The sequence below is a fragment of the Oreochromis niloticus genome, linkage group LG8, assembly GCF_001858045.2.
Source record: "Oreochromis niloticus isolate F11D_XX linkage group LG8, O_niloticus_UMD_NMBU, whole genome shotgun sequence".
In the NCBI taxonomy this organism is placed as follows: Eukaryota; Metazoa; Chordata; class Actinopteri; order Cichliformes; family Cichlidae; genus Oreochromis; species Oreochromis niloticus.
Genome location: NC_031973.2, coordinates 23528611 through 23541252, shown reverse-complemented (window position 1 = coordinate 23541252; position 12642 = coordinate 23528611). Strand labels below are relative to the sequence as shown.

At 37.8% G+C, this 12642-nt stretch overlaps 1 protein-coding gene and 1 long non-coding RNA gene across 3 annotated transcripts; one reads left to right on the top strand and one right to left on the bottom strand.

Annotated features, from left to right (window-relative positions):
- Positions 1 to 6848: 6848 nt before the first annotated feature.
- On the top strand, positions 6849 to 12593 carry LOC100695263 (pepsin A). Its single transcript, XM_019362070.2, is given in 11 exon segments — positions 6849 to 6893; positions 7164 to 7239; positions 7535 to 7685; positions 7772 to 7779; positions 7781 to 7887; positions 10294 to 10412; positions 11320 to 11458; positions 11528 to 11690; positions 11792 to 11912; positions 12181 to 12279; positions 12382 to 12593. Coding segments are annotated over 10 exon segments (1101 nt in total). The 5' UTR covers positions 6849 to 6893; positions 7164 to 7183; the 3' UTR covers positions 12520 to 12593.
- Positions 8761 to 10970, bottom strand: LOC109203088 (uncharacterized). 2 transcript variants are annotated; one of them, XR_002063022.2, is made up of 5 exons: positions 10653 to 10970; positions 10283 to 10404; positions 10098 to 10196; positions 9693 to 9770; positions 8761 to 9570 (listed from the first exon to the last, which is right to left on the bottom strand). It is a non-coding gene; the product is annotated as an uncharacterized LOC109203088 (long non-coding RNA). The 2 variants fall into 2 exon arrangements; XR_002063023.2 differs by having other exon boundaries at positions 10335 to 10404.
- Positions 12594 to 12642: the final 49 nt, after the last annotated feature.

The window sequence follows — 12642 nt, the reverse complement described above, 5'->3', positions numbered from 1 at the left end:
GCTATCTTAAATCAATTCAGTTCAATTGAGTTTAGTTCAGTTCAATACTTCATTGTCCCACAAAGGGAAATTAGTTTAACAGCAAAGGCAACAATAAGAATAAACAAAACAATGAGAAAAACCCACAAGACAGCTATTTTCCATTGCAGCAGGGATAAAAGAAACCTGGAGTCTTTTGGTCTTCCTCACAGGTACACTGAAATGACGGCCAGAGGGCAACAAGTCCAACTCACTGTGAAGTGAATGGTTAAAGCGATTAACAATAAAATGAGCCTTCTTCAGCACATGCTTGTTATAAATGGCCAAAAGCCCGTTTCGCCAACATCCTGAGACTTTGCTGGCAGTTTTTACCAAAAGTCCCAACCAATTCTTGTTCTTCAAAGTCATGTTATCAAACCAAGCAGCGATACAGAAAGAAATAACATATTCAATAAAACTTCTGTAAAACAAGGACAACATTTCAAATGAGACTTTAAAAGTTCTCATTGTTCTTAAAAAGAACAGTCTTTGCTGAACTTTTTTGGTAGTGGCATCAGCATGAGGCTCAAAACACAGTTTGTAGTCAAGAACAACCCCTAAATACTTGTAGCTCTCCACAACCTCAAGACCAGCAGCTTTATTGATAGTAAGTGATGAGCTTTAGGAAACTTCCTAAAATCAGTAATCATGTCTTTTGTTTTTGACACATTTAATGAAAGGAAGGACTCATCACACCAAGCCACAAAGTCTTCTACAACCTGCCCATGGCCTGTCTTGTCCCCCACAAGAAGTCTAATGATCACTGTGTCATCAGCAAACTTTAGGATGTGTCTGTTAGTGAAATTACTCCGACGCTCATTCGTATAGAGAATGAACAGAATGGATGAGAGACAGCAACCCTGGGGAGATTTAGATCTGACTTAGAATCAGACTTTGTTCTGTTCTTACTGTGTCCTGGTTAACTTGCAGACAAGGAGCAAGAACATATAATGTCAGCCACAAAAGCACATGGCGCTGTTGAGATATAAGAAGTCATGCTCCTCTAGTGAATGCAAAACATAGAAAAAACACTGGTAACCTACATCCAGAGTTCATTCCAGAGCTTCTCAATACTGTGAAAACATTTTTCCATCTACCCATTTTTGGGCGCTCTTTTTTATGCATTTTGAAATGTGATGCAGGGTTTGACCATGAATATTTCAAAAACCAATAAATATCAAAGCCTGGACAAAAACAAAAATATCTGTAAATAGTGTACTCTGAATAGAACTGAATTCTGGAAATTCCAAATGTACTCTAACAGAGAAAATAATTTAGTTTAATATGTTTTTAATATGTTGTATTTTTCATTTTCAAGACCTACTTTACTTACAATTTTTAGACCTACTTACCCAAAGGACTCTACCAACTCTTTTTCATACTTAACTTACAAAACAGTTAATAACAATGAAAAAACAGATCATTTCATGTGCGTTATCTTGCAAGGCTGAGCTGTATCTGCCTAATATACAATGACTAACATTAAGCAAAACAGCTGAAGTTATGAAACAGCAATGGGATGGCATAGGATATTTGTGAATGCTAACAAACATGATCTACAAGCAGCACAAGTTAAGGGCAGTCACAAGGTCACCAAATTGTGTCCACTGTAGGCTTGACTATTGGTCAGACCAAATGATTCAAGACTGTAGCAGAGGACAATCTGTGTGTCCCCAAATGAAGAAGGATGTGAATTACTACTAAGGAGTTCATATTGTCGTTTGGAAAAGAATAAGATTAATTTCCTATTTTACAACATCAGATTTACACAATAGGAATGTATTTTTGAGTCAGATATGCACCATAAGTAAAAAACAGCACATATGTGGAAGGTGAGACTGTAACCATTTTCTGTAACGATGTGCTGTGATGTATGGTTTGGAAACAGTGACGCTAACAAAAAGACAGCAGGCAAAACTACAGCTGGCAGAATTATAGATGTTAAGTTTTATTGGCACTGACCGTGAGAGAAAGTATTAGAGGTTAGTATATCAAATGGACCGCTCGGGTTGAGCAGTTTGGAGGCAGAGTTAGGCAAAGCTGAGGTGTTTTGATGCAGAGCAGCGATAGTGGATATATTGGATGTTGGATATGTTGAATATGTGGTTTCCAGGCAGGAGGAACAAAAGGAGACCACAGAGAAGATTCGAGCATGTAGTGAAAGAGGACATGCGGATGGTTAGTGTGACAGAATAGGATGATATGGGTAGTGTTTAAACAGAGGCCAATGGCGACCCCTAAAGGGAGCAGCCAAAAGAACAATAAGATTGTTATTTTTTCTTTACTTTTTATTTTCCTTCATGGATGAAATGACCATTATTTTTATTTTATCTCACCTGAAAGGGATTTAATGTTCCAATCCCCTTTCTCTTTTGCCCCATTAAACTCAAATGCAGTGGATGGTGTTCACAAGATAGTTTAACATGAGCACACTGTTTAGTATAGCACAGTTTTCCACCAGGCTGTATTTATATATAGCAGTGGGTCTCAAACTGTGACAAGCTGCACATCAACATGTATTGCATTTTTAGTCAATGGACTCTTGTATTCAAGGATTGACTCTAGTATTCAATACACTGCAGGGAAGCAATTTTGTAAACTCTGGTTTTCTTTAAACGGCTGTGTAGAAATGTGGGAAGGCTTTAGTCATTGGTCACATTCTGCTATCTTTTGCTGCTTATGCTATATTCAACAGGAAGATTCTCACAAAGTCTCAAGCTATGGAGATGAATGTGGAATGTGATGGAAACTTTAACAGATAAGAAGAAATGCAACAGTATTTATGTAACAGAGTAACTGCAAGTGGATGAAATTGTTGTAAAGGAAACAGTCAATTCTTAGACTTCCTGCCTTTATTGATATTACTATTTCAATTTAACACACAGGAAAGTGATGTCATATGTCATGAAGTGACATAATATGTGAGTCTCTCAAAAAAAAGTAGTTCAAAAACACTCTATGGATACATACTTCATACTGAAATCCAAAGCCAGAACTGCATCTTATAACTGGGATACAAAAGGAGAATACACATTTTCTACTAAATGTGAGGACTCAAAGTGCTTTCCTTACTACAAGCCTCACTCACACACATCTATACAAGTAATTTTTAAAAAATGTCAAAGCACTTTAAACGCAACACTCACACACCCGCACTCCAGTGGATCCATCTGGATAAATTCAAGGTTCAGCTTCTTGCCCAAGAACACTTTGACATGCAGGTTACTGTGTATCAAACCACTGACCGCGGTGCTGTTCTCACATGTCTGGAGGAACAAATTTCAGTTTTTGTTTATTCTTATTGTATTTGCCTAAAGAGAACACTGAGAAAGAATTCAGTTTAATTATTGTATATTTGTATCCTGAGTTTAGTTTTTTCATCAGTAAATTAAAATCTTCAGTCCACCTTTGAGCATCACAAACTCACAAACACGCTCTGTGTGCCTGATTTAGGATCTAGGATGAAGTCATCCTAGGTGTAACTAAGGTAATTTAATGTTTTGGGGGCACATAATTATATAAAAACACTAATTATGGATTTAAGAATGGGCTCATGGTTGTAAAAAAAATCTATTAAGAGTCAAATTCAGCGTAGATCATAATTTATTGTTGACGACCGATTCAGATTGTTTTGGGCTTCTGCAGAGCGGCATTCCAGAGAATGTTTATGAACCACTGATTTATGGCTTTTTGTCCACTCCGGTCAGAGAGTTAAAAGTGTGTTGAACGCATTTGTGACCTCATTGTACTTTCTAGTGAATAATGATGGCATAAGGAGGTTTTACCTGATGCCGCTTTCAGATTGCTTCACGACAAAAGTTGAAAGACAGCTGACATTATCCCCCTCAAAGCGTATAAATGAGGTCCTCCTGAGGAGCAATAACAAACCTTCAGTTGGTTGACTGTGTCAGTTCGTGTACACTCTCAAATCTGAAGTGATAAAGAATTAAGCTACAGCTGGAGCATTACTTTGGCAGGGTAAGTGCTATTCCCAAACACTTTTGACTTTTATCCCTGAGCTTAATTTGTTAATTTTTGCTTAATGCCACTGAATTTATAACAGACTAAATATGTTTTTTATAGATCTAAAGGCAAAGGGAAAATAGATGCTTCAGTGGCGGATTGTCACAAATGCCATCTTAACTTTGGACCATTCCTCTGTTTAAACTAGCCACACTGAGTAAATAATAACAGTGCGGTTGTTTCCAACTGGTAATTTAATTGTTGTGTGAAAAACATGTGTCTCCAAAACAAAATTTTTGGGGTGAATGATATCAACTCATAAATGATGACCTTCTTTAATGAATATGAATGACACAGTCATACTTTCAGCTCTGAGGGACATATTAGGGAGTAAAATGCTAATATTAGCATGCTAAGGCGTTAATTTCACACTCTGATCACCTCTGACACTTGCTGTTAGTGCTGTGTGATCCTGCAAATGTCAGCATCAAGTAAATAAAAGGCCACTGTTGCAGATTCCAGTACTGATACTGATACTTTTAACTTTTAAAAGTATTATTTTAAAAGTACTATACTGGTACTTAACAGCCTTTTATGTATTTTGATGCTGGGTGTCAAATAACATCTGCTGTTTAAATGTGCTATAGATTATTATAAAAAATAGACATGACACTCAACACAAATTAGATATTTTGTGTATATTTTTATACATGAAACAATGTTTTCATTTAGTTTAGTAGTATAATTGGTTTATTTTTAAGTTAGCGCAATTCAGTGGGTTACATATTGGACTCAGAGGACAGAAACAAACTGTTGCACTGGTAACAATCAAAGACCAATACCAGCGTTAGTATCAGTACTGTCAATGTTTGGATCATTCCTCCCACCTCTACTTCCTGTACTAATCCAAAATACACTGACCAGCCACTTTGTTAGGTACAACTTGCTAGTATCAGGTTAGACTTTTGCCTTCAGAACTGCTTCAGTATTTCATGGTGTAGATTCAACAAGAGGCTGTAACCATTCTTAGAGACTTTGGTCCATATTGACAGCATCACACGTTTACTCAACATGTTTCAGCTGCCATGATGTAAATCTCTTACTCCACCACAACCCAAAAACCCAAATGCTCTTTCAGCATTCACATTATTGGTATGCAGAGCTTTATTATAATTTATGTGTGATCACACAGTTTCTAAGTAAAAGTACACAGAAAAAAAAAACAGAAAACAAAGTAAATATTTTAATCAATTACATATGGATGTTGCAAATGGTAGTTTATAGGCTGAGTCACTGAGATTGAACCAGTCATGTAGCATGAGGTGCAGGAGTGAAAATACAACACACACACTAAAATCAGCTTTTTCTCAAAGCTGTCTTGCAACTTTGAGATAACCCCCACAAAAGTTAGATACATGACACAAGGATCTGGATTTTTTTAATGACTAAATCTGTGTTTTCAGATCTTTGGGGGGTTTTTTCCAGAATTTTTATGAATATTTTTTTTTATGAATTTTTCTGCCACAGCCTGTAATTACCATAGCAACCACACCTATGTGCTGATGTCATCTTTCTTCCTGTCTAAACCTCATCATAGCTGATCCCTGTGAGCGTTTATGAGGCTTAGTTTGCTCTGTTTAACAGGACCATTCAACTTTTACAAGACTTTGAAAAAAAAAAAAGCTCCTAAAAATTAAATGTAATTTACAGTGGCTGTAAACCATGCTGGAGTTCATGGTCTTTCAAAATAAAACTTCTTAAAATTTAAAATGACATTTAAACAAATGTTTTTGCTGTCTCTATGACAGACATAGACTTGGTGATCGAAACATATAACTGCAATACAATACAAGTTTATTTATATAGCACATTTAAAACCAAAGATACACCAAAGTGCTTCACAACAAGGTTAAAACATAACAGATATAAGACCATAACAGGGGACAAATAAACTAACAAGTGAGAAACGCTAGTTAAACAATCAAAATAAAACATCTGAGCGTAATTTAAAAAGATAGAATTACAGAGGATTTGTAAGTGTAAGGTGGGGATATTCATACAGTGATACAGCAACAGAAGATAAATAATGTAGGGATAAAATATAGAGAATGAGCACTAACTAACCGTAAACACTAGCTCAAACTGGTAAGTTTTTAACCGATTTAAATGAATGGATGGAATCAGATGCGCGAATAGCAGCAGGAAGGTTGTTCCAGAGGTTATGGGCAGCCAGGGCAAAAACACGGTCACCTCTGGTCTTTAGCCAGAACCTAGGCTGCACTAGGAGTAATTGTCCTGATGATCTTAGGGCTCTCCTAGGGGTATACGGACTAAGGAGTTCAACAAGGTAGCACGGTGCAGAATTGTTCATGATTTTAAAGGTAAGCAACAGAATTTTAAACTCAATGCGGTATTTGATATGAAGCCAATGCAGGTCAGCAAGCATTGGGGTTATAGAGGCAAACCTTCTGGTTCCAGTCAAAAGGCATGCCGCAGCAAGCTGGGCAAGCTGCAATCTATGAAGAAGGGCAGAGTGGAGACTAAAGTAAAGGGAATTACAGACGTCACACTACACCTTGTTTCACCTTTAAAATAAAATATATAATTCGAAATAAAAGCTCATAGATATAATAGTAGCTTCTGACACAGATACATGACTTTCACAATTAAGTTCACTTAGTGATCAAATTTATATTCTTGCATCTTTTAGTTTTTTTTTCACAAGCAATCTCTATATGTTGTTTTACCTTTAAAATAATTCGAACTGAATTATATTTGATAATAAAAATAAAACTTTAAAAGTATCAGTGCTGCTTTTCAGCTCTGTAAAATGTGACAGTTGTTTTAATAATAATTCACTATCCTGTGGCTTACTCAGTAGCTCTAAGTACCATTGTGTGAAAAGGATGTAGGTCAGTAATTTTGGCCTTTTACAATAAAATTCAAGTCATGCTAAAAGACCATTCAACAAACAGTTGGATTTTGCATGTGTGCATTTACTTATCGCTTCATTATATGCAAAAAAAAATCACTTCATCTGTATAAAAGGGAATCCACATTCATCTCTGAGCATTCATGTTTTAGAGTCTAGAGACAAGTTGATCCACAGAGTTATAAGTCTATTATTATATTACAGATGTAAAGTCTTCTGTTGTTCTAATTTTCATTATTTTCTACTGCAGTTGACGGCAGACTCGAAACAATGAAGTTGCCATTTGCTGTGTTTGCCATGGTGGCACTGTCTGAGTGCCTCGTCCAGTAAGTCAGACAGACTGTAATTCATCCATGTACTATCTTTCTTTGTTGTTGTTGTTGTTGTTGTTGTTTTTCCAATTTTCCTACAAGTTCATATGCCTCTCTAAAACGATTACATATATGACTCTTGAAATGTCAGGTCTCTTGAAATAAAAGTAGTATCTACACACTGATATATAAATAGAGAGTTTTAAGAGGATGTTAATGTGTAAAAAGACCTGTTCACAGCTAAATAAAAACTTTTTTTAAATGTGGCCTAATGAGCAAAATGTAATTTGCTCCCTTTGATGACTCCTAGGATCCCTCTGGAAAAGGGTAAGAGTGCCAGGGAGGTCTTGGAGGAACAGGGTCTATGGGAGGAGTATAGGCAAAAGTACCCATACAATCCCATGGCCAAGTTTGATGGGAGCTTTGCTGTGGGCCCTGAATCCATGACCAATGATGCTGGTGTGAGTAACAGCAGCTAAAGCTTGAACACAGAGCTTTGACAAATGTCTTGAGAGTAATCGTGTTGTCTCCTCCTCTTCATCTACAGCTGTCTTACTGGAGTCATCTCAATTGGAACTCCACCTCAGTCCTTTAAAGTCATCTTTGATACTGGCTCATCTAACCTGTGGGTTCCCTCCATCTACTGCAACAGTGCAGCCTGCAGTATGTAAATCTATGATTACATAATGTATTTTCACACGAAGACAAAAAAACTGATTGTAAAAACCTTAGAGTCATGCATTTTCAGGTTGGAGTTTGAATATAACAAACACTATGCTCAAGCATGAGGGTGCAGAATACGTTCCATAAGTGGACGCACCACCATGACAGTATTCAGGTTGATTATCATCCTTGTAATTGGCTTATCATTTGGCTGAGTTTCTGCCAACTATCTCTGTGCAAAGCTAACTGAACCTCATGCTTTATTAATCTGATAAAATTATATTGGTAGTCAGTCTAAATTTTATTTCTAATAAATGTACTTGGATTGAATCAATTATGTAGAACATTAGCAGAGAAAAAAAGGAGAATTTTTTAAATTAGCTCGAATCTTTGTTGCCTACATTGTAGAGAATGACTTTACCTCCACACCTAAACAGAATGTCTACACTCAGGTTTAATGTGAGAATCAGCTGAAAAACATAATTGCTCAGCGTGGGGAAAAGAATCATAACTCAGCTCTAGTAGAGATGTAAATCCAGTTGATTTTCTGTGATCAGCTGACTTGCTGCTGCTCTGAGATTTACTGCTCTTTGTGGAGTCATACAACTGAATTCATCAATATATAAGCAGATGTTTCATGAGTTGTCCTGGCTGACCTCCATCACCTGCACTGATAGTATCTGTCTTTGTACTACACACAGTATAAAGTGGAATTCAGTGAATAAATCTAAGAATCATTAGCTTAAATTCAAATTAATCTCTGCTACTCTTAATGTAACCCAACTCTGACCATGAACATGACAGCCACTGTGCACTGGTCCAAAACACTGCTCTTTACAATAAATTCCTCACAGTAAAGCAAGCAAAGCTGTAGAGTTTTTTAATGCAACCTTTAAATAGCACAAAGTTAGTATACCTCAGTTTGAGGTCAATTTGAAAAATCATAATTTCATAAAATACAGATCAAATATCGGATTTAAAAATTAGGACATTACATTTAAGTTTTACATTTTCAGTTTATCAAATGCCACTGAGCAGTTCTTACTTCTTAATATAACCTTTCTTCTTCCTCTTGTGTCCAGTCGTTTTACACCTTTCTCCGTCTCTCAGTGAAGTTAGCTCTTGTTCTCTTCTCTCCCTTGGCAATACAGCACATATACCTTTAGCTAGCAGACACAATGTACAACGAATGGCACACAAATAGTTTGTGTGTTTACTGATGTTTGTTGACCTGATAGAAACATTGCATTTAAAATGACCTGGCACTTGAAAAATATTACTTCCTTTATTCTTGCTCCTCCTCTGTAGCTAACTAGATGCTCACACAATGACATCTGCACTCCTTGCAGCGTTATTTCCAAAGAAAGAAAGAAAAAACTCCTTAACCCCTGACTATGGACATATAAATAATTTATAAATCATATGATTTTTGATCCTTTTATCTCCTTATATGCGATAACCACTGGTGAGTGATACACTTATAGGATGGTTTTTATGTGTTACTATTTTGGCTCAAACCCGTTTGATGTTTGAAAGCGCACAGTGGTAGACACTGCAGGTGAAGGGAGCCATCAGCCTGAGAAGGAGTCTTGTTGGGCTTTGTTAGCCTGTGGGACTTCAGCGGCAGCTGACTGCTGGGCCAAGCTGAATGTCGATCTTGCAGTAGCTGAAACAAAAGCTCGACTGCGGGAAGAATTTGGTGGGACCATGGAACAAGACTATCAGTCAGGCTCAAAGAAATTCTGGCAAACTGTCATATGACACAGGAGGGGGAAGTGTAGTAGTGTGACCAGGGTGTTGCTTACCTCATCTGAGGACAAAGTCAGACGGTGGAAGGAACACTTTAATGATGTCCTCAATCCCATTGTCTGGTGATGAGGTCACTCGTTTACAATGACACAAACAGTGAGAATCAATTTCCTTTGAAGGTTAGATGGATTCTCCCTTAGTTAATTCCCATTGATTTTCTACGGCGGTCACTTTTGACCGGGAACACCACAGATGTAACAAAGTTGATTAAAACACTCAAAATTCAACGAAAGAGGTGCTCATCACTTTTATATGTTCAAGTGCATGGTGTGGTGGATGTCATAAGGCCTTGAGGCAATCTGATGTAAACACAATATTTATGAGTTTTTTAATATGTAAATCAGCGAGATTTGACCCGAACACAACAGGAAGGCTAGGTAAAATGTTTGGGCATGTCCTACCATGTCCAGCCAGAATGAGAAGAGGGCCTCCTCCTCCTCTATATTTCTCAGGTGGCTTGGGACTTGGTGATTGCGAAGGCACCAATCACGTGGTGATTGCTGGTAAAAAGTGGATGGATAAATGGATGGATTTACCATTGAGATAGTAGGTAATACATAGTACAGAATTTAACCATTAACCATACTGTGTTTTTAGACAACCACGCCAAGTTTGACCCTCGTAGGAGCAGCACATACAGACAAAATGGCAGACCTCTCAGTATCACATATGGCACTGGCAGCATGACTGGCATCTTGGGATATGACACTGTGACGGTAAGAATTTCAAAACAAGCAGAAAAAAACATTCATCTGTTTAACAGTAACTGTAAAGATGAAAAAAACAAAACTATCATAATCCCTACAAAATTAAAACTACAGTTGCCTAAAAGGTAATACTACAAAATGTCATTATAATATCAAAAGCAAAATAATGGGGTTATTGGAGATTAAAAAAAAGAATGGAATATGAATGAAAATTAATGCATGCAATAGAAATACTCAAGTTACAAGTACCTTATACAGTACTTATGTCATGTGTCGCTGTGTGGCAGGCAGGATGAGGACCCAAACGCAAACTCACAGGAAAACAGGACTGAACTCAAAATACAGCTTTATTGCTGACGGATGATAAAGGCGATACAAAATAATATGAAACTAAACTGGGAAGTACTAAGGAACTGACTCACGAGGAAACACACGGAGGGAAACACAGCCGTGAGGGAGAACGCGACACAGAACTGAGGGAGAGGCAGACATAAATACACAGAGGGTTAACGAGGGAAGTGGGAGCACACGGGGAAACACAGGTGACACTGATAATCATAACAAGACACAACAGGAGTGAACGCAACACTGACGGGAGACTGTCAAAGTAAAACAGGAAGTGCACAGAGGTTCAGACAGGAGGAGAGAGAGCACGGGGAGAGCACAGACATAACGGGCTGGGTAAAACATGGAATAAAACACAAGGAGAGATGAGGGCTCACAGATACACAGAGGGCACACAGGGGGTAGGAGTCACAAGGGGAAAAACATAAGGAAACAACGTAACAGAGCAACTCAGGAAGCATGGCCTAAATAAGGAACAAAATACATGAAAACTAAGAATACTGGGCCAACGTGGCCCAGGACCATGACAACTTAAGTGGTTTTCAATACTGGCTTCATCTTTGGTTGCCAGGTTGGTGGTCTGGCTGTGACAAACCAGATCTTTGGTTTGAGCCAAACTGAGGCCCCCTTCATGCAGTACATGCAGGCTGACGGTATATTTGGTCTGGCCTACCCAAGTCTGTCTCTTCTCCATGTATCTGAGCTCGTAAGTACTATGCAGCGTTCTACCTGACATTTGAAATTATGTATAGATGCCTCATATATCAATTTGTATTTAGGCAGAAACTGATTCCTAGTTTCCCCATTGGTTAAACTCTTTTGTAGTAACAATCAGCGAGGCAGTGTGGTGACCTTTGGTGGTGTTGATACCAACCACTACTCTGGTTCCATCACCTGGATTCCTCTCTCCAATGAACTGTACTGGCAGATCACAGTTGACAGGTAAAACCAAAAGTTACAGCTCTATATTGATTTCAGAATCATTATAGAGCTTATTGGCAAATAAGTTTCTTTCCTAATGCATACTGTGTTTCCCATTACAGTGTTTCTGGTAATGGTGGCTGTCAGGCTGTTGTGGATACTGGAACCTCTATGATTGTTGGACCTCAGAGTGACATTGACAACATCAATTCCTGGCTGGGAGCAAGCCGCCAGAATGGAGAGGTCAGTGCCAAAAAATTTAGTACCACTTGGTCTGTAAAACTCATAATCATCGTATGTTTAAGCTCGTTTTCAGGCTATCCGTGTTTCCTGTTGTTTGGATAGTTGGTTAACTTAGCAGGCTGCTGTCAAATTTTGCATGTAGACATGAATTATATGAATCTTCTTGTCTGACACACTGCAGCATTATTTCCAACAAATAGGAAACTTTACATTACTTAAAACCAGATTATTTTCTATTCCTTTCTTGCATCACTGCCTTTTCTATTAGTACATTGTCAACTGCAACAACATTGGCCAAATGCCTGATGTGACCTTCAACATCAATGGACAGCAGTTCACTCTCCCAGCCTCTGTCTATGTCTATCAGGTAAGCATTCTTTCCTAATTTAATTTGTATTTTCTGAATTCTGTACAAAAAGAGAAGCAGGTTTCCGAAATTTGAAATTCTCCTGTTAAATCTCTGTCCTAGGTTCAGTATAATAGCTGTATCACAGGCTTCAGTGCTACAGGTGGCAACATGTGGATCCTGGGCGATGTCTTCCTCAGACAGTATTATTCCATCTACAACAGAGGCCAGAATATGTTGGGTCTGGCCAAGGCTAGATAATCAACCTGAAGTCAAGTCCTTCAAAAACCTATACATTTTTGTGTTATAGTCGGCTTTGCAACATCAAAAGTCTAATAAAAAAAGTTAAATAAATATTTTGTTTCTGTTTTGTGGTCACTGTTC